Source organism: Lepus europaeus, chromosome 3 (assembly GCF_033115175.1).
Source record: "Lepus europaeus isolate LE1 chromosome 3, mLepTim1.pri, whole genome shotgun sequence".
NCBI lineage: Eukaryota > Metazoa > Chordata > Mammalia > Lagomorpha > Leporidae > Lepus > Lepus europaeus.
This window is the reverse complement of record NC_084829.1, coordinates 127,514,772-127,537,922: the sequence shown is the minus strand read 5'-3', so window position 1 is coordinate 127,537,922 and position 23,151 is coordinate 127,514,772. Positions and strand designations below refer to the sequence as shown.

General features: G+C 37.3%; 1 protein-coding gene across 1 annotated transcript in view; it reads left to right on the top strand.

Moving 5' to 3' along the window:
- The window catches only part of THEMIS (thymocyte selection associated), a 262,004-nt gene that overhangs the window by 75,001 nt on the left and 163,852 nt on the right, over nucleotides 1-23,151 (top strand). The window contains exon 3 of the mRNA XM_062187262.1: nucleotides 10,302-10,760. Within this exon, the coding sequence (XP_062043246.1) occupies nucleotides 10,302-10,760 (459 nt within the window). The remainder of the gene's footprint in view (nucleotides 1-10,301; nucleotides 10,761-23,151) is intronic.

The window sequence follows — 23,151 nt, the reverse complement described above, 5'->3', positions numbered from 1 at the left end:
AGTTTCTCCTAATTTAAAAATAATAAAAAAATCCATTTTAATAGCTAGCAATCTATGGTGAAAATAAAAACCTATTTTCTCTTTGCTTTTTTTAACTTATAATGATTGCATGTTTTCTAAAGTTTCGCTTATTTTAAAACTGTCATCATTAGTCAGCTCCTAAAATGTGCTTTGTTTTTCTTTGGAGGCATAATAAAACATATTTCTCCCAGTATAAAGCTATTATATTCCTTGTGAAAAAGATGGAGGAAAATTGATCAAGTTTAGAGTTCATCAAGTCCAATGGTACTTTAGTTTATATTTAACTTCCTTCAATGTGAGCATCACATTTAAAAAAGAATTTATACTAGTTCTTATGATATTAAATAGCTTTTTATAAGGTGATATTGTAGGGATTAGCTACAATAATATATAAAGAAATAATCAAATATGTTTTCCTGTATTCTCCCACTTAGTATGCTATACCTTGTACTTTGTCATCTTCTAAGGGAAACACACACAGAAGCATGGCTACATTTTTCTTTCAATAGAAGCATACAACAAGACAGCTCTGAAGAGTGTGATTAACTTGAAATGATGGTGGCCGTTAGGGTGTCACACTTTTTCTACTACATAATATTTTAGGATTTTTATCGCCTTAGGTGAACTCTATTCCCCAAGAATGATGATGCTGTATAATTCTTCTGTGACTTATATCATCAATAAAGGTTCAATAGAAATAAAACTATGTGCCTCTACCTCTTTTTTCTTTTAAAGATTTACTTATTTATTTGAAAGTCAGAGTTACACAGAGAGAGAAGGAGAGGCAGAGAGAGAGAGAGAAAGAGAGAGCGAGAGAGAGGTCTTCCATCCAATGGTTCACTCCCCAATTGGCCACAGCCGATCGGAAGCCAGGAACCAGGAATTTCTTCCAGGTCTCCCAAGTGGGTACAGGGGTCCAAGGACTTGGGCCATCTTCTACTGCTTTCCCAGACCATAGCAAAGAGAAGGGAAGTGGAACAGCTGGGACTCGAACTGGTGCCCATATGGGATGCTGGCACTGCGGGCAGTGGCCTTACCCACTATTCCACAGTGCTGGCCCCAGGCCTCTACCTCTTATGTGATTCTAGGTAGATGCTTCGTAAAACTTATTTCACAAAAGTTGCTGAATTATCTGTACCTTGATAATGATTGTTAACTCATAAAAATTACTCTTCAGACACAGGCAAATGAGATTAAAGACCCAGGCACCCCCACCCCCACCACGACACACATTCAAATGCATTCAAAAAATTCATTTTTGGTGGCAGGTTCCAGAATACTATTTTGTTGAATTTTCCCTGATATGATATAATAAAATAAGAAATTTCTTCAAAATAAATGTTTCTTTTTCTTATTGTCTTCAAGCGCATATCATGCAGTGAAAGATATTTTTTCACTTTTAAAGGTTTCCAGGATATAGTGCACATGCTACCTTATTCATTTCTTATCAAGATGACATTACTCACATATTTTTCAGGAAGTTAATGTCTGAAAAATAGACAAATTCTTTTATTGTATAAGCAAAAATAGAGTTCAAAAATAACTGATCAGAATAAGTCTTTGAGTAGTAATCCAAATACTATAATCTGATTAATAATGTGTGGATGGTTAGATTAATTGCATTGGAATACATATGTAAGTGATTTTTCTAAGCTTTATCACTTTATAAGGGGTTTGAAATGTTCTGTCTTCTTATATATTATCATTTGTTTACTTTGGAGAAAGAAAACAATAAGCTATTTTTTCTTTGATCTTATTTACTATGGAATTTATTGAAATCTGTTCATTAAACTTCTAGAAGTGTTATAAAGCTAATGTGTCCATAAAATAAAAACAAAATAATTCAAAGATAAGAGCTACTTAGACATGCAACCGTATTAGTTTCCATTTAAAATTATTTATATGTTTTTATTTATTTGTAGACAGAGACAGAGAGAAAGAGACAAACAGGTTCTTCCATCTGCTGGTTCATTCCTTGAATGCTTGCAATAGCTAAAGCTGGGCCAGGACAAAGCCAGGAGCCTGGGATTCCATCTGGGTCTCCAACATAACTGGCAGGACCATGTACTTTAGCCATGACCTGATAACTCTGAGGATACACATCAACAGGAAGATGGTTTGGAAACAGAGAAGCTGGGACTTGAATTTATCACTTTTTTTTGCACTTATAATTGAATTTTTAAAAAACTTTTATTTAATAAATATAAATTTCCAAAGTACAGCTTATGGATTACAATGGCTTTCCCCCCCCCCCCCCACCATAACTTGCCTCCCACCTGCAACCCTCCACTCTCCTGCTCTCTCTCCCCTTCCATTCACATCAAGATTCATTTTCAATTCTCTTTATATACAGAAGATCAATTTAGTATATATTAAGTAAAGGTTTCAAGAGTTTGCATCCACACAGAAACACAAAGTGAAAAATACTGTTTGAGTACTAGTTACAGCATTAAATCACAATGTATAGCACATTAAGGACAGAGATCCTACATGAGGAGTAAGTGCACAGTGACTCCTGTTGTTGACTTAACAAATTGACACTCTTGTTTATGGCGTTAGTAATCACCCTGGGCTCTTGTCATGAGTTCCCAAGGCTATGGAAGCCTTTTGAGTTCGCCGACTCTGATCTTATTTACACAAGTCAAAGTGGAAGTTCTCTCCTCCCTTCAGAGAAAGGTACCTCCTTCTTTAATTACCTGTTCTTTCCACTGGGATCTAACTCACAGAGATCTTTCATTTAGGTCATTTTTTTTTCCAGAGTGTCTTGGCTTTCCATGCATGAAATTACTCTTGTGGGCTTTTCAGCCGGATCCGAATGCCCTAAGGGCTGATTCTGAGGCCAGAGTGCAGTTTAGGGTATCTGCCATTCTATGAGTCTGCTGTGTATCCCGCTTCCCATGTTGGATTGTTGTCGCCCTTTTTTTATTCTATCAGTTAATATTTCAGACACTAGACTTGTTTGTGTGATCCCTTTGACTCTTAGTCCTATCATTATGATCAATTGTGAGCAGAAATTGATCACTTGGACTAGTGAGATGGCATTGGTACATGCCACCTTGATGGGATTGAATTGGAATCTCCTGGCACATTTATAACTCCACCATTTGGGGCAAGTCAGCTTAAGCATGTCCCAAATTGTACATCATTCCCTTTCTTACTCCCACTCTTATATTTAACAGGGATCACTTTTCAGTTAAGTTCCAACACTTAAGAATAACAGTGTATTAATTACAGAGTTCAATCAATAGTACTAGAGCAAAAAAAAAAATACTAAAAGGGATAAAGTATTAAGTTGTTCATCAACAGTCAGGGCAAGGGCTGATCAAGTCACTGTTTCTCATAGTGTCCATTTCACTTTAACAGGTTTCTTTTTGGTGCTCGGTTAGTTGTCATCGATCAGGGAGAACATATGATATTTGTCCCTTTGGGACTGGCTTAATTCAATCAGCATAATGTTTTCCAGATTCCTCCATTTTGTTACAAATGACCGGATTTCATTGTTTTTGACTGCTGTATAGTATTCTATAGAGTACATATACAATAATTTCTTTATCCAGTTTACTGTTCATGGGCATTTAGGTTGATTCCAGGTCTTAGCTATTGTGAATTGAGCTGCACTAAACATTAAGGTGCAGACTGCTTTTTTGTTTGCCAATTTAATTTCCTTTGGGTAAATTCCAAGGAATTGGATGGCTGGGCTGTATGGTAGGGTTATATTCAGGTTTCTGAGGAATCTCCAGACTGACTTCCATAGTGGCTTTATCAGTTTGCATTCCCACCAACAGTGGGGTAGCGTCCCTTTTGCCCCACATCCTTACCAGCATCTGTTGTTGGTAGATTTCTGTATATGAGCCATTCTCACTGGGGTGAGGTGAAACCTCATTGTGGTTTTGATTTGCATTTCCCTGATGGCTAGTGATCTTGAACATTTTTTCATGTGCCTGTTGGCCCTTTGGATTTCCTCTTTTGAGAAATGTCTATTGAGGTCCTTGGCCCATCTCTTAAGTGGGTTGTTTGTTTTGATGTTGAGAAGTTTCTTGGCCTCTTTGTAGATTCTGGTTATCAACCCTTTATCTGTAGTATAGTTTGCAAATATTTTTTCCCATTCTGTTGGTTGTCTCTTCACTTTCCTGACTGTTTCTTTTGAAGTACAGAAACTTCTCAGTTTGATGCAATCCCAATAGTTAATTTTGGCTTAGACTGCCTGTGCTCCTGGGGTCTTTTCCAAGAAGTCTTTGCCAGTGCCAATATCTTGCAGGGTTTCTCCAATGTTCTCTAATAATTTGATGGTATTGGGTCATAGATTTAGGTCTTTAATCCATGTTGAGTGGATTTTTGTGAAAGGTGTAAGGTAGGGGTCTTGCTTCATACTTCTGCACATGGAAATCCAAATTTCCCATCACCATTTATTGAATAGACTGTCCTTACTCCAGGAAATGGTTTTAGATCCTTGATCAAATAGAAGTTGGCTGTAGATGTTTGGGTTGATTTCGGGTGTTTCTATTCTGTACCTTTGGTCTATCCATCTGTTTCTGTACCAGTACCATGCTGTTTTGATAACAACTGCCCTGTAGTATGTCCTGAAACCTGGTATTGTGATGCCTCTGGCTTTGTTTTTGTCATACAAAATTGGTTAGCTATTTGAGGTCTCCTGCATCTCCATATGAATTTCAGCATCATTTTTTCTAGATCTAAAAAGAATGTCTTTGGTATGTTGATTGGCATCGCATTGAATCTATAAATTGCTTTTGGGAGAATGGACATTTTGATGATGTTGATTCTTCCAATCCATGAGCATGGAAGATTTCTCCATTTTTTTGGTATCTTCTTCTATTTCTTTTTTAATATTTTGTAATTCTCATCATAGAGATCTTTAACGTCCTTGGTTAAGTTTATTCCATGGTATCTGATTGTTTTTGTAGCTATTGTGAATGGCATTGATCTTAGCAGTTCTTTCTCAGCTGTAGCATTGCCTGTGTATACAAAGGCTGTTGATATTTTGTGCATTGATTTTATATCCTGCTACTTTGCCAAACTCTTCGATGAGTTCCATTAGCATCTTAGTGGAGTTCTTTGGATCTCCTAAATAAAGAATCATATTGGCTGAAACGAGGGATAGTTTGACTTCTTCCTTCCCAATTTGTATCCCTTTAATTTCTTTTTCTTGCCTGCTGGCTCTGGCTAAGACTTCCAGAACTATATTGAATAGCAGTGGTGAGAGTGGGCATCCCTGTCTGGTACCAGATCTCAGTGGAAATGCTTCCAACTTTTCCCCATTCAATAGGATGCTGGCTGTGGGTTTTTCATAAATTGCTTTGATTGTATTAAGGAATGTTCCTTCTATACCCAATTTGCTTAGAGTTTTCAGCATGAAAGGGTGTTGAATTTTATCGAACACTTTCTCTGCAGCTATTGAGATAACCATATGGTTTTTTTTTCTGCAGTTGTTAATGTGGTGTATCACATTGATTGAATTGCGAACATTGAACCATCCCTGCATACCAGGGATAAATCCCACTTGGTCTGGGTGGATGATTTTTCTGATGTGTTGTTGTATTCTATTGGCGAGAATTTTATTGAGGATTTTTGCATCTAAGTTCATCAGGGATATTGGTCTGTAATTTTCTTTCAATGCTGCATCTTTCTCTGGCTTAGGGATTAAGGTGATGCTGGCTTCATAGAAGGAATTTGGAAGGATTCTATCTTTTTCGATTGTTCTGAATAGTTTGAGAAGAAATGGAGTTATTTCTTCTTTAAAAATCTGTTAGAATTCAGCAGTGAATCCATCTGGTCCTGGGCTTTTCTTTGCTGGGAGGGCCTTTATTACTGTTTCAATTTCTGTCTCAGTTATGGGTTTGTTTAGGTTTTCTATGTCTTCCTGGCTCAATTTAGGTAGGTTGTATGTGTCCAGGAATCTATCTATTTCTCATAGATTTCCCAGTTTGCTGGCATACAAGTCCTTGAGGTAATTTCTGATGATTCTTTTTATTTCTGTGGTGTCTGTTGTTACATTTCCTTTTTCATCTCTGATTTTATTTATTTGGGTCTTTTCACTTCTTTTTTAGTTAGTTGAGCCAATGGTGTGTCAATTTTATTCATTTTTTCAAAAAACCAGCTCTTCGCTTGGCTGATCTTCTGTAATTTTTTTTTAAAATTCAATCCTGTTGACTTCTTCTCTGATTTTAATTATTTCTCTTCTCCTAATAGATTTGGGTCTGGTTTGCTGCAGATTTTCTAGATCCTTGAGATGACTTGAAAGCTCATTTATTTGGTGCCTTTCCAATTTCTTGATGTAGGCACCTATTGATATAAACTTTCCTCTCAACACTGCTTTTGCCGTATCCCATAAGTTTTGATATGTTGTGTTGTTATCCTCATTTACTTCCAGAAAATTTTTGATTTCGCTTTTGATTTCTTCTATGACCCAGTGTTCATTCAGGAGCATGTTGTTCAGTCTCCATGTGTTTGCATACTCTCTAGGGATTCCTGAGTTGCTAATTTCCACTTTCATTCCACTGTGGTCTGAGAAGCTGCAGGGTATGATTCTAATTCTTTTAAATTTGCTAAGACTTGCTTTATGGCCTAGTATGTGGTCAATCCTAGAGAAGGTTCCATGTACTGCTGAGAGAATGTAAAGTCCTTAGATGTAGGATTGAAAGTTCTGTAGATATCTGTTAGATCCATTTGGGCAGTAGTGTCAATAAAATCTGCTGTTTCCTTGTTGATCTTCTGTCCAGTTGATCTGTCTATTTCTGAGCATGGAGTATTGAAGTCCCCCAGTACTATTGTATTGGAGTCTAAGTCTCCCTTTAAGTCCCTTAATAAATCTTTTAAATAAACTGGTGCCCTGTAACTAGGTGCATATACATTTATAATAGTTACATCTTCCTGTTGAATTGAACCCTTAATCATTATGTAGTGCCCTTCTTTGTCTCTCTTAACAGTTTTTGTGTTAAAGTTTATTTTGTCTGATATTAATATGGCTACACCTGCATCTTTTTAGTTTCTGTTGGCATGGAATATCTCTTTCCAAACTTTCACTTTCAGTCTGCATGCATCTTTGTTGGAAAGATGTGTTTCTTGTAAGCAGCAAATAGATGGGTTTTGTTCCTTAATTCATTCAGCTAGTCTGTGCCTTTTCATTGGAGAGTTGAGTCCATCAACGTTCAATGTGACTATTGATAAGTAGTAACTTTGCCCTGCCATTTTCCCAAAGATATATTCTAATATATGCTTTGAACTTCCTGTGATCTTTTGCTGTGAGGTTTCCTTCTTTTACCTTCTTTCATACTGCTGACCATGTTTCTGTGTTTCTGTGTATAACACATCTTGAAGCATCTTTTGCAGGGCAGGACGAGTGGCAGCAAATTCTTTCAATTTCTGTTTGCTGTGAAAGGTCTTTATTTCACCTTCATTCACAAATGAGAGCTTTGCAGGATATAATATTCTGGGCTGGCAGTTTTTCTCTCTTAGCACCTGGGCTATGTCTCGCCATTCCCTTCTAACCTGTAGGGTTTCTGTTGAGAAGTCAGAGAGTAATCTGACGTTTCTGTCTTGCACATTTTAGGATCTTTTCTTTATGTTTCACTGTGGTGAGTTTAATTACAACGTATCATGGTGAGGATCTCTTTTGGTCATGGATACTAGGGGTTCTATGAGTTTCCTGTACTAGGATGTCTCTGTCCTTCTCCAACCTGGGAAATTTTCTGCTAGTATCTCACTAAAAAGGCTTTATAATCCTTTCTCTCTCTCCATGCCTTCAGGAACTCCTAGAACCCAAATGTTGGTTTTTTAAATAGTATCCTATAGATTCCCGACATTATTTTTTAGATTTCTGATTTCCTCTTCTTTTCTTTGGTTTGACTGTATACTTTCCTGTGCTCTGTCTTCTAAGTCTGATATTCACTCTTCTGTCTCACTGACTCTGTTTTTAAGGCTCAGTGATGTGTTTCATTTGATCTATTGAGCTCTTCATTTCATTATGATTTCTCTTCAATCATAGTTTCATGTTCTACTAGTTTCTGCGTTTCATTGATTCCTCTTTAATATTTCATTTTCACAAGAGAGATTTTCTGTCCTGTCCAGTAAGGATTTCTGTAGTTCAAGAATTTGTTTTTGAAAACTTCTTAATGTTCTTATCAATTTTTTGAGATCGTTTCTTGCATTTCTTCTATCTCATCATCTTCATAATCTTGAATTGGGGTGTCTTGTTCATTTGGCACATCATAATATCTTCCTTGTTCTTGTTTCCTCGGTTTGTGCATTTGTTGTTTGTCATTGTGGAGATATTCTTTGGTTTCTTCGCTATAGTGGTTTTTCTCTTTATACTATGACTCTAGATTAAGTGGACTGTCTGCTTTTGATGGATCCTTAGAGGCTATGATGGGTGTGGCCATAGAGCTCTGTTTGGTTCTTCAGGGTTATGGGTGTGCCAAAGATGACTCACCCAGGTTGTTCTCTCTCTTGCTCTCTCTCTGTCTTTTTTTTTTTTTTTTACTCAGAAGGGAAGTAATTCCACACAGCTGAGCTGAATTGAGGGTAGTCGATGTATGTAATCTGGCCCCTGTGGGTATTCGTCTGCTCTACCCCAAGGACCACACAAAGGGTCTATGCAGCCCTCAGTGTGGTCTCAAATTTTTTTGCAGTCTCCCACCGGGTTGCCAAGGTTACCAAGTTTGTGTACTCCATGTGTTCTCTCACCCACCCTCAGATTTTTACAGTATAGTTCCTTAGCTCCACACCTTCACTAGGTCCTAACCTCCTGTTTTTTCTCCCCACCAGAGTCAGGTTTTTATGCTTGGCTCATGGCGGGCACCACTTTACATATGTCCAAAATGGTGCCTGCTCTTTGTCTTGCTTGGCTTTGTAAGGTGAGTGGAGAGAGAGGCTCATGTCCGTGCCGGTTCCCCTTATTTATTCACTTTTTTCTTTCCTCCAGTCAGCCTGGTGAACTTTCCCCAGCGGGGCTTCAAGCCTCGTTCCCTCCAGGCTCTTTCTGCTGTTTCCCTGCCAATGTCTTGGGCTACAGATGTTTTTGTCTCACCTCCCCTTCCAGCACTGGTGCGCAGACTACGCTGCTGGGCTTCCAAGCCATGGGCGTCCTTGCTCTCCCAGTAGGTCCTCCGTGTCACATCCACTAGATTTGGAAGAGTTTTCTCTGCAATTTTTTTCCCGAGCCTTTCCCTGAGACTACAGTAACTCCACTTTTATTAAACTATCTTTTCCCAGACTATCAGTGAGCGCCCTCACTACTCCGCCATTTTGGCTCCACCTCTGACCTTATCACTTTGACATGTGGACATCTGGGCTAACATTTTAAGCCATTGCACCAACATCCACCCTAATAAAAACTTACCCTAGTAGAGATTATGCAAACAGGATTGGATAGAAACATTCAAATAGTAAAATTGTGAAATTTTCTAATTGAAAAATTAGAGAAATAATGAGAAGAATGACACATAATCAAGATTATTCAATCCAGAATAACTTACATGGTATTTTCCAAGGAGGGTTATGAAGAACATTGATACACTTTGTTGTGATTTATTATTGCATGCTTTCCTAAAGATTTTTATAATCATAGAAATTTGAGAAATTCTGAGTATCTTAATGCCCTCTTGAATGTCACAATACATCTAAACTTTCTGAGCAGTTTTATATTAATTAGGATAATGCAGATATTTTTCGTTATAGTAAAATATGTGTAACATAATATTGACCATTTTTAAGTGTACAACTTAATTTTGTTAAATAGATTCCCAATGTTGTGTACAACCACCATTATCTACTATCGAGTTCCAGCTGTATAGCTTTTACACCATTAATTTGGCCATGAATCATTTGCCTTCTGGAATATTTCTTACTTTTAGTGTGTCTGGAGACTACATAGGTATTAAAACTGCTCTAATCCAATCTTCTCATTTTTAGCAATAAAATATAAAATGCGTTGTTGAGATACTAAATGGCTTGCTTGGAATCACACTGGTAGTTGGGACAAAGCCTGTATCTCATTCAAAGTTCCCATTTCCAACAGCGTATCTATTTCAAGATAAGTCCCCCTTTTCTCTATATTGACTGATCTGATGATAATAATTTAGAAATAATATATTACATTTTTACCTAAAAGAATTCAGAATTAAAATAAGTATCTCCAATCTTTAAAAAAAGGTATATTACTTCTAAAAGCCATGCAATAGTTACTTTAAAACTCTCTCATTGTGATTTTCTTATGAGAATTTTCATGGTAAGAACTTTCTTTAATTCACACAATTTTTTCTTAGGTCTTTTTAAGATCGTGGCTGATAAAACTCCATACGTTTCTCTGAAAGAAATTACAAGAACCATTCATATTGGACCAAGTCGACTGGGGCACCCTTGTTTCTATCATCAGAAGGATATAAAACTAGAGAATCTTACCATAAAGCAGGGTGAGCAGATCGTGCTCAATTCAGTTGAAGAGATCAATGGGGAAGTAATGGTGAACTGCGCAGTAGTGAGGAATCATCAAAATCACTCTTTTCCTTTGCCTTTGTCAAAAGAAGGTGAATTTTATGAGTGTGAAGATGAACATATTTATACCCTAAAGGAGATTGTTGAATGGAAGATTCCCAGGAATAGAACACGAATTGTGAAACTTACAGATATTTCAAATAAGTGGGATTCAACAAATCCATTCCCTAAAGACTTTCGTGGTGCTCTGCTTCTCAAGCCAGTTTATGAAATTCAAGCTGTGATGAAATGTAAGTATGTGCTGTAAATAATTCTCAATGACATGGGCATTATGGGGTTTGGGAAGCAGAAAAATATTAGAGCTTGAAGAAAGGGATTTTGTCTTTGTTTCACCCAGTAAGTCTTTGAGAGTTTGACTGTCCATAGAAAAATAAGCAACCATAATCTGTTTCAATGATAAAGTTGAATAATATATATAGAGAAATGCTATAGATTTATGGTGCTATCCTAAGATACTTTAATACCCATTCATTTAATTTATTGACAGATAAAATAATTTAAAAAGAGCTACTTTTTGTAAGAGAGCATGTTTGGCTATAACGAGGTTCTCTTGTATAAAAGTGATCAATGAAAGAAGTAAGGGTGAAACATTTCCTTAACGTGTCCCTTCCTATTTTTGTGTCAACCTTTTTTATCAGCTTCCTACCACATATCATATATCTGTATTAACTCAGGGTCCTTCTGACATCAATGAAAATGAGTGGTAGATTCATTCGTATCTAGGCAAGATTTAATTTGCAATCTTCATAGATACTTTATATTTTAAGGTTTCAATATCTGTAGAGTGTGATGTTGGTACCAACATGGGATTTTTCATGAAGTGGGGCAAGTAGTGCAAATGAGAATTCTGAAGTTCAAGTCCAAAGTCCCCACTTTTAATTCAGGGTCCATAACCTAACAGATGGTGACTCTTGGTGAGCCTTTCAAACTCTCTCTGCCTATGCAATGGGGATAATGACACCCCCTTTCTTACATTGTGGAATTGTTTTGAGAGAGCAACAAAGTGTCATTAATAAAGTACTATTAATACACTATTCTTGAGAACATAAAACAACATACAAAAACATTTGGTCAAAAAGTACCTTCTCAGATGTCTCAAAACTTATGTATCTCTGCTCATATCAATATAATTGATATCAATATTATGAAAAATAATTGATGTGAATGTTTTTGAAGCTTTCAGAACTGTGTTTTAAATTCTGTTACATAAAAATATTCAACCAGAAATTTATCAATTCATTTAAAACAAACACAAAGTTAAAGAGTTCTACTCATGATTTTTTTTAATGGCTTTTTATTTATTTACTTAAAAGGCAGAGTTACAGAGAGAGAGAGGGAGAGGCAGAGAGAAAGGTCTTCTGTATGCTGTTCACTCCCCAAATGGCCAGAGCTGAGCCAATCTGAAGCCAGGAGCCAGGAGCTTCTTCCCATCTCCCAAATGGGTTCAGGGGCCCAAGCATGTGGGCCATCTTCCACTGCTTTCCCAGGTCATAGCAGAGAGCTGGATCAGAAATGGAGTGGCTGGAATTTGAATAGGTGCCCATATGGGATGACGGCACTGCAGGTGGAGGCTTAGCTCACTACACTATGACACTGGCTGCATGATTATTTTTAATATTATGAAAACTTCAAGCCATAGGAAGCATTAGACCTTCCATTAGTGTTCTGTTAACTACTCCAAATAGTGCAATGAAATGGATAATTTTCTTCAATGTTAATAAATAATAAATAATATGTTTTCATTATAAAATTTGCTAATTTTTAAAATCAATGGCATCTTTTACCTGCCACATAACTGCAAATGACTGCAAACCCAGAACCTAAGCCTATGGACATGATGATTACAATACTGAGTGAATTTAGATTATGAATCAACAAAAACTTCTTTCAGGAAATGGCATTTAAAATAAGACTTGAGAGACACAAGGGGGACAGGCAATGAAAGAAGGCACCTGATTGCTGGAAGCACGAGGAGCTTTCTGGAAAGAAGTAAGCAAGAGATTGGAGTTCCAGTTGAGCTGATGTGAGGGGAGAAAAGAAGATAGAGAAGGTCAGTTTGAGACAATTATGAAACATGTAGTGGGATGGTGTGGAACAAATCATTGAGGATTTGTAATTTATGCTAAGGGATTGAAATTTGTCCTAAGAGCAAATCAGCATAGTATTTCAAGCTGAGAGTGACCATTTCAGAGGATTATAATGGACCAGCTGGGCCTGTGGCAGGGTACTGGAAGTTTATCCAATAATACCATCAGTAGGAAAGACAGAGGCACATAGATGGGCTTATTGGATATTTAAGGAGTACAATTAGTAGGACTTGGAAATTGACTGAAAGAGGAGGCGTCAACCTTAATCCTAGCTCAGTGTCTTGATCTGGCTAGTTGGATGGATATTCAATCTATTAAATTATGAACATTAGAAGAACAAGGGGTGTTAATAGAAATGATAATATAGAATTAAATATGGTTTTATGATTCCTGCTAACCAAGGTCCCAAAAATAACACTTTTAGTTGAAATAAATACTTTCACAAAATGTTTTAGTCTTTTGTTCATTCTTAAATGGTATTAAAATTAAATTTTTACTTGAATTATTATTGATTTTTAATTTCTTAGTGATTAAACTAAGCACTAGTTCTTACTGTAGAACAATTTCAGGATAGATGCCATGTGAGACTGGCATGGGCATGGTATTGATTGTAGAGTATTACCTGAAAATAGAGATGAGTATCTAGCACAAATTTGTGTTTAAAAAAATTTTGTAATTCTGGTTGTTTTTTAAACATTTACATTGTAAATTGCTTATTGAATCAATCATAGTCTTATTTTATGTTTTTTTTTTTTTATTGAACTGAAGATTCAAACTTGCAGGAGGTCAAGGGACTGTTGCTAAGTTACTTTTCATAGGGTTTGATCATCAGACTTGGTCCAAATACTTTTTACTTAAGTCTTTCCTTTCTAAAGTGATAAGAAGAACAGATTTGCGCAGGGGATAACAAGTCCAGTAGAAACCTTGTGGAAAAGAGCAAGATGAAAACAACCAAGAACTGCAGAAAGCTATGAAATATTTGTATGTTGAAAAGAAAGCACAGAAAATAAATAGAAGAGAGAATATAAGATTACTTCTGTTTATCATTTTTAATATACTATCAATGTGAGAATTTAGGACGTGTGAAAAAAGAAAATTAGCAGAAGTGTTTATTTATTTATTTGTGAGGCAGAGAGATGCAGCGACAAAGTTACAGAAAGATAGATTTACTCTCCAAATGGGCTAATCTGGCTGAAAACCATAGTCAAGAACTCAATCCAGGTCTCCCACAGAAGAGACTCAATTACTTAAGCCATGTTTGTTGCCTCCCAGAGTGTGCATTAGCAGGAAACTGGATCAGAAGTGGAGCTGCAACTCAAATCCAGACACTCCAACGTGGGACACAGGTGTCTCAATAGGCGTGTTAACCAGTAGGTCCAATACCCACCCTGTGGAAGTGTTAAATGAAATATTTGTTACTGGACTGTTGGTCAAGATCTCCATTATGGGTCTGAAATCCCACTTACCCTCACCACCTATTTAGAGATTTTTAGCAATTATCTCTCTTTGGAAAATAAACAATAGTCCAGACCTTGAACCACTGGTCTCCTATAAGTCATTTCATAATGTGTTTGTGTCTGCACAGGAAAATAAAATTCATATTACTTTAGTAAATGAAATGTATAGTATTTGCAAATGAAAAATTGAACCAATTATTTAAATTTGCTTCAAAAACCAGAGATCAGGATGCTTACATCCCATATTCTGATTTTCTGGTGCGTGAGTTTTAGTACTGGCTCTACTCCCAAGTCCAGGTTCTTGCTAATATGCATCCTGGTAGGCAGCAGGTTATGGGTCAAGTAGTTGAGTCTTTGCCACTCATGTATGAGACCAGGACTGAGTTCCTGGCTCCTGGCCAGCATGTGGGTGGTGAACCAGTGGGTAGAAGCTGTGTGTGTATGTGTGTGTGTTTCAAATAAATAAAATGCATGAAAAAGAAGAAAATCCCTAGAGGTCTTGACAATGAAAAATTTAAAAATTATGTTATGTTTCAATGTATAGCGATAATTATTTCTTTCCTATCTGAAAATTTCAGAGTTGAATCTTATCTTCCTTTTTAAAAAAAAAAAAACAGCCTTCCTTTTAAAAGAAAGCCTCAATGCCTACCAAAATTCGGGGTAGAGCTTTTACTTATTTATTTTGGGGCAGTTAGCAAGCTAGTGAAGTTTAATGAAGAGAATACAACTGGCAGTCCAAGCAGGCATCTCAGCAAAGAACCGACAGCCTTCTTAGCCATTGAAAACATTAATTAATTTTATATGTGGAGGTCTCAAATCATATAAATGAAAGGTGGTATTTGAAAGATAGTATTTCAGTATTATAAAATAGTATTTCAGTATTATAAAATAGGTGACAAATGAATAGCACAAAAAACTTTGGTCTTCAGTATTCTGAGATTTCCTCTTTCTCTCATTTAATTTTTTTAAAGATTCATTTACTTGTTTGAAAAAGTTAGAGACAGAGAGAGCTTTCATGTGGGTGGCACGGGCCCAAACACATTGGCCATCTTGCACTGATTTTTCCAAGACCACTAATAAGGAACTAGATTGGCAGTGGAGCAGCCGGTACTTGAACCAGCACCGATCTGGGATGACGGCATTGCAAGCAGTGGCTTTACCTGCTATGCCACAATGCAGGCCCCTCTCATTTAATTTTAGAAAATAATTTCAATATTTACCACCACAGTCAAAAATGTCAATTAGTAGTAAAAGGAGCTATGGTAAATTTTATCAGCAAATGTTGTGCTTTTTACCATTCTCAATTTTCCCCCAAATGCTGCTACTCTGAGGTAATTTAAATAATTTACCCCTACCTTTTATGGTATTTCCAAATAATATAGGAATACTGCTGTTTTTCGAGTCACTGAGTTTAGATAGTATCTATAGGCTTTCATTTATGATGATGAAGATTTAATTCTTTTATATTCCTATTTCCCCTTCTATAGTCTCTCAGTATATGGTTAAGCATTAGTAATTTCATTATCTTGACAATTAACTGATGTATATAATGAGTATAGTTTCATTTCTGGACAATTTTTTTTAGTGATAATGACCTTGTAATTTCCTTGGTTTGCTTTAATCTTCTCCTAAGTCTTGGAATATTCTCCAACATCTCTGTAAAAAAAAAAAAATCACTCATGTTTTCCTACAGAGCCCAGGTTGTCAGAAGTATGTCGTTTATACTTCCCCTCCACGTTGTCCCTTCTGGAGCCTGCCCTCCTAGGCTCCAATCTGAATTGACTTGGAAGATTTGTATCTTACATTCAAAGTCATCATGGTGGTTCCCTTTCGACAGTGTTGACTACCTGTTTCTGTGATTGAAAAATTAGCTTTCTCTTCTTGGAGACCATCCCCCATTGCCTCTTGAGACAGATACATGGGGTATTACTTCAGTAGACAGACTGTATGTTTGAAAAATCTTTATTCTACATACACATGAGATTGATAATATGTGTACATATAAGAATTCCGAGTTGAAAATACTTTCTTCTCATACTAAAATAATTTTAAATTTATTCATTTTTATTTATTTGAAATGGGGAGAGAGAGAGAGAGAGAGAGAGAGAGAGCAAGCAACCTCTCATCTGCTAGTTTACTATGGGCCATCACCTGCTGCCTTCCAGAGTGGGCATTAGCAGGAAGCTGGAATCAGAAGCTGAGCCAGGACTTGAACTCAGACACTCTGATGGGCGCCATGGGTGTCCCAATCAGTGGATTCACTACAGCAGCAAACACCTGCCCTCCTCTCAGAATTTTGAAAGATTTCTCCCTTATTTTCTACCTTCCAGCATGCATTGCCGCTGTGAGATTAGTCATAATATTCTGAAGTTTCTCAGTAACATACTTTGTTGTGGGGGATATTCTTTCATTGTAATGACAGTTTTCAATATGGAAAATAAGTTCTTTGATACTAGAATAACTTCTTAGATAATGTCCTCTCAATTATATTTTCTGTTCTTTCTTTAACTTTTTGTTTTATATTGAAGCTCACATTTTGATCTTCTAGGACTCATTTCTATTTTATGTGCCTTTGTTTTGGTTCAACACCAGAAAAAAAAATTCTTAGTTCCATTCCAGCTGTTTTAATGAATTTTTAATTTCAGCTATTACAATTTTAATTTTTAAGCATTATTTCTTATATCATTTAAAAAAGTTATCCTGTTTTGGTTGTATGTACACAGTATCTTATCTGTGGGGATGTTTTGCAGTTTATTTAAAGTTTGCTCTTGCCCACTAAGTGCTGCCTCCTTTCTTTGGTCTCATTTTATTTTTTTAAGTTTTGTTTTCACATTCTTTTAAATGTTTGCATCCATGGCTGCTGATTACTTGGCATTTGTTCACCTTTACATGTAAGGTGCTTTAAAAATTTATAAACAATCCCCTGGCACATTTCTAACTCCACCATTTGCGGCCAGTCCGATTGAGCATGTTCCAAATTGTTCATCTCCTCCCTCTCTTTTTCCACTCTTAGATTTAACAGGGATCACTTTTCAGTTAAAATTTAAACACCTAAGAATAATTGTGTGTTAATTACTGAGTTCAACCAATAGTACTAGAACAACAACAACAACAAATACTAAAAAGGATAAAGTATTACATTGTACATCTAAAGTCAGGACAGGAGCTGATCAGTTCATTGTTGCTTATAGTGTCCATTTCACTTAACAGGTTTCCCCTTTGGCACTCAGTTGTCACCGATCAGGGAAAACAAATGATATTTGTCTCTTTGGGACTGGCTTAATTCACTCAGCATGATGTTTTCCAGATTGCTCCATCTTGTTGCAAATGACTGGGTTTCGTTGTTTCTTACTGCTGTATAGTATTCTATGGAGTACATGTCCCATAATTTCTTTATCCAGTCTACTGTTGATGGGCATTTGGGTTGGTTCCAGGTCTTAGCTATTGTGAATTGAGCTGCAATAAACATTAATGTGCAGATGGCTTTTTTATTTGCCAAATTAATTTCCTTTGGGTAAATTCCAAGGAGTGGAATGGCTGGGTTGTATGGTAGCGTTATGTTCAGGTTTCTGAGGAATCTCCAGACAGACTTCCATAGTGGCTTAACCAGTTTGCATTCCCACCAACAGTGGGTTAGTGTCCCTTTTTCCCCACATCCTCTCCAGCATCTGTTGTTGGTCGATTTCTGAATGTGAGCCATTCTAACCGGGGTGAGATGGAACCTCATTGTGGTTTTGATTTGCATTTCTCTGATTGCTAGTGATTTTGAACATTTTTTCATGTGTCTGTTGGCCATTTGGATTTCCTCTTTTGAAAAATGTCTATTGAGGTCCTTGGCCCATCTCTTAAGTGGGTTGTTTGTTTTGTTGTTGTGGATTTTCTTGATTTCTTTGTAGATTCTGGTTATCAATCCTTTATCTGTAGTATAGTTTGCGAATATTTTTTCCCATTCTGTTGGTTGCCTCTTCACTTTCCTGACAACACAATCCCATCAAGATGGCATGTACCAATGCCATCGCACTAGTCCAAGTGATCAATTTCAGCTCACAATTGATAGTTCTGATAGGTCTAAGAGTCAAAGAGATCACACAAACAAGACAAGTATCTGCTAATACTAACTGATAGAATCAAAAAGGGAGAGAAAGATCCAACATGGGAAGTGGGATACACAGCAGACTCATAGGATGGCAGATGTCCTAAACAATACTCTGGCCTCAGAATCAGCCCTCAAGGCATTCAGATCTGGCTGAAGAGCCCATGAGAGTATAGCAGGCATGGAAAGCCAAGATATCATGGAAAAAAAAAAAAAAGACCTAAATGAAAGATCTCTATGAGTGAGATCCCAGTGGAAAGAACAGGGCCATCAAAGAAGGAGGTACCCTTCTCCGAAGGGAGGAGAGAACTTCCACTTTGACTATGACCCTATCGGAATAAGATCAAAGTCAGCGAACTCTAAAGGCTTCCATAGCCCTGGCAACTCATGACTAGAGCCTAGGGAGATTACTGACGCCATGAACAGGAGTGTCAAATTGTTAAATCAGCAACAGGAGTCACTGTGTACTTACACCCCATGTGGGATCTGTCCCTAATGTGTCGTCTAAAGCGAAGTGATGCTATAACTAGTACTGAAACAGTATTTTTATACTTTGCGTTTCTGTGTGGGCACAAACTGATGAGGTCTTTACTAATTATATACTGAATTGATCTTCTGTATATAAAGAGAATTGGAAATGAAAAAAAAAACAACCTGGTGTTAAAATGGAAATGGCATAGAAAATTAATTAATTTGAAAAAAAAATTATGTAGGATCTCTGTCTTTAATGTGCTGTACATTGCTATTTAATGCTATAATTAGTAATCCAATGGTAGTTTTTTCACTTTGTGTTGCTATATGGGCAAAATGTTGAAATCTTTACCTAATATATACTAAACTGATCTTCTGTATACAAAGAGAATTGAAAATGAATCTTTACATGAATGGAAGGGGAAAGGGAGCGGGAAGGGGGAGGATTGCGGGCGGGAGGGAAGTTATGGGAGGGGGGAAGCCATTGTAACCCATGGGCTATGCTTTGGAAATTTATATTCATTAAATAAAACTTAAAAAAAAAAAAAATTTATAAACAAAGCACTTTCTATACACACTCTATTTATAAACTTCATATTTTATCATGCCTACGGTTTCATTGTGACATTTCCTCAAATTCAGGTTCTGTGAATCTTCTTTCTGGGCCTTGTTCAGTTTCACTGAGAATAATCCTCCTGCTATGGAATATTGAAACTGAGGGAGTAAGGAGCTGAAGGCCTTACCACTGCCCTACACATTTACACATTCTTGCTTTGTTTTTCAGTCCCATGTGTAAGCAAAGAGGGGCAGAACAGAGAGGAGACAAGATACAAACTCACAGCCAACTTGAATTTATTCAATGGCAAATAAGTTCACAGAGGTGGCTAACTGCCAGCACGCACACAGAGTGAGCATGTGGCCAAGAGCAAGAATGTAGGTAGAGGTTGGCTTAATACAATGTAAGCCAGGTAAGGGCCATGAGGTGAGGTGGAGCTGTGAGTTTGTATCTTGTTGTTGTTGAGTTTCTTGAGCCCTTTTATATATATTCTGGATAAAAAGCCTTTATCACTTTCATAATTTGCAAATAATTCCTTCCATTCTGTTAGTTGCCTCTTCACTTTGCTGAGTGTTTCTCAATTTCATGGGAAACATGTTCATTCATGTCATGTATGGATTTCTTTAATTTATGGATTTGCTCCTGATTACTTCCATGTAATCCTATGATCAAGCTTTTGAATTCCATTTCTCATATTTCTTCAAACTCTTCTTCACATTCTAGTGAAGTGTTCTTGTGTTCCTTTGGGGGTGTCATGTTGTCTTCCTTATTCTTGTTTAGTGAATTTCTGCCTTTATTTTTAGGCATTTGTGGAGATACTTGTCCCCCCCGCCCCCACCAGGTGATGGCTTTTTTTTTTGGGGGGGGGTGCTATTCCTCTGTGGCTTAGTGGAGTGTCTGCTCTTTCAGTGAATATCCAAAGGTGTGTGCTGGGAGGTGTGGCCAGGGAGCTCTGTTCAGTATTCCAGTGTGAGAGGAGTGTGCAAGATGACAACCAACTTGAGCATGGTAAATCTGCCCCCCCCCCCACCTTTTTAAATCAGAGGGGAAGGTTTGATCAGTTCTATTGGCATAGTTTCATGCTTACCTCCTCTCCTCAAAGGAGACCAATGCCTGGTTGCTAGCCCCAGTGGGTGCAATATTTATATATGCTGCCACAAGAACTACACAAAGGATCTGTGCAGTCCTCCGTGTGAGTATGGATCCCACAGCAATGACCCCCACCAGGGAATCAGGTAGCCCCAAGAATGTGGAGCCACCCACAGTGACTGTGCAAACATGCAGGCACACCCTACACCCTCTTATGCAGCCACAGTGTTTTCAAAATCCCAGTACAAAAAAGGCTCCCTCAGTAATGAGCGCCCAGCCAGCCCCCTGTCTAGTCCACCAGCCAGACTCAGGTGTCTCCTCTTGGCTGGATGCTGGACACGTGGACACAAGCTGATGCAGTTGTTGCATATGTCCAAAATGGTGACCACCCTCTCTCAGCTAGTCATAGGATGCTGGTGCCAGGTGGTTGGAGAGAGAGAAACTCCCCCCTCCTTTTTTTCTAGGTTTTTAGGTACACTGTCTGCCACTGGGCTCCAAGCTGAACTTGCGCCAGGCTCTTCCCGCAGTGTGTCATCGGTGGCTTGGGCTGCTGCAGTCTCCTCTAAGCAGGGTAGTCCTGATGTAGTGTATCTCAGGTGTTAGTAAAAAGGGAATCTAAGGATGTCTCTGAGATTCATGGACTGAACGAGGAGAAAGGAGTTACCAATAACTAAGATAGATAAAGCAACAGACAGCCTGGGTTGGAGTGAGATCAGATTATAGTTTGAGCATGTTGATTTTGAGGTATCTGTTAGATGTCCAAGTGGAAATCTTAAGTAGACATATGGAGCTCAGGAGAGTGAATTGGTGAGAGCTTTACTTTGGGGAATCATCAGCACATAGATGATATTTAGACATTAGACTATGTAAGATCACTGTAGGCGTGATCGTACATAAAGAAAGACAACCAAGAAAAACTAAAAGGCGTGCATGTGTGAAGAGTGGGTGGTGTGTAGAAAGAAGAAACCAACCACCAAAGAAATTGAGATGAATCACGAGTTTGAAAAGAGTAAAATATGCCAAAGAGGGTGGTGTAAAATGTACTTTGTCAACTGCTGCTGATATATTAAGTAAAATGAGATAACTAGCATTATTTCAGTGGATTTAGGCATAGAAAAATGATAAGCCAGTAATTAGGTAATAAAAAATAACAGAAGTTATATAGCACGGCATGGAGGCTTTATCTGGCAGCTATCAAGTTCTCCAAAGTTAATAAGCTTGTTCCTGGCCCGTAGTGCCCACTTGCACCAATATTAGATTGGGATCTGAAGTGCGTTATTAGGGCCCTAATGTTCTGATGGATTCAGAGATCCAGGAAGTCCTTCAAGACATTTATTCTAGCAATCTCTAGCTGTAATCAAGATTTGAGGAATGCAAGAGCCAGTGGTACTCAGCTAGAATTCTTAGACCTAGTTCATTAGGATCCAAATGACCAAGAATTTAGTTGTGAAAATTTTCTTGGTTTTAGGAAAGACTAGTAGAGTATTTTAACCTGTATATAATGAACTGATATTTTTTAACCTTCTTAACTTTGTTTCCAAAAATTAAAGGATCTTTGGCCTCTAGGTAACCACTGACTTTCATTTGTGCTTTTCAAGAAAATAAAATAGTACTCTTTTCATGCCATGTCTTCACAAACATAAAATACATATGTTATAGGGCACAAATTAAGACTTGGGGTTTTCAGGTGCTGCTTAAACAGTTGATAATTTAAAAAGTGGTAACATTGGTCATGTTATTAGAGTTATGTAGTGTAAGTTATACAAACTGTTCATTTTGAAAAGTACAGAAGGAAGACAGGCTACTGATACATAGAAGATAGAAATATTCCAGCACAGTGGGTTAGTTGTGACATGTTAGGCAAAGAATATTTTGGTAAACACCCACTAGTGTACCCAGGTCTCTTGCATGTCTCTCTTTTTGACTCTCTCTGACCCCTCTTTTTCTATTTGGGTGTAATATTACACCAGTGGGGGGAAGAAGTAACTTTGACACCAGAAAAAGATTGCATCTTGGTTTCTACTTCCATATAGCATTCTTTTTCTTTTGTTTTAAGATTTATTTTGTTTATTTGAAAGGCAGAGAGAGAGAGAGAGAGAGAGAAAGAGAGAGGAGATATCTTCCACCTGCTGGTTTAATCCTCAAATGTCCACAATGGCTGGGGCTGGGCCAGACCAAAGTCAGAAGTTAGGTGCTTCTACCTGGTTTCCCATGTGGGTGCAGGGGCCCAAGTCCTTGGGCTGTCTTCTGATGTTTTCCCAGGCACATTAGCAGGGAGATAGATTGGAAGTGGAACAGCTGGGACTCGAACTGGTGCCTATATAGGATTCAGGTGCTGCTGCCTGTAGCTTAACCAGTTATAACACAATGCCGGCTCCAACCATGTACCATTTTTTTTTTTTACTCATAAGATATGATTTTGTATAAAGAATGTGTGTCTTGAAACTAATACATGAAAGGTTTTGTTTGAAGTAATGAAATTTTTTTACAATAATTTTACATATAATGTTTGGACCTCAAGAACATGACTTTAAATGATATGCTACTGCCACATATATTCTTTTACATATATATTTACACTTATAGCTGTATTCATGTATAGTTTGTGTAATAAAACTATAAATATAAACACAGGAATTATTATCACTGGAATCAAGACCATGGTTACACTTAGGGTCCAGGGAGGAGGATTTGATTTTGGTGCGATTCATGGAGCTCCAAGGTACTGGTTAATGTCTATTGTATAGTGTTCATGTTATATAAGATGTCTTTCATCTCAAAATTTTGGAAAAGGAATTTTACACATAAGAAATGCTATATTATGGTTATCATCTCAGCATTTTTTTCTTAAATGAAATTTATTTATGG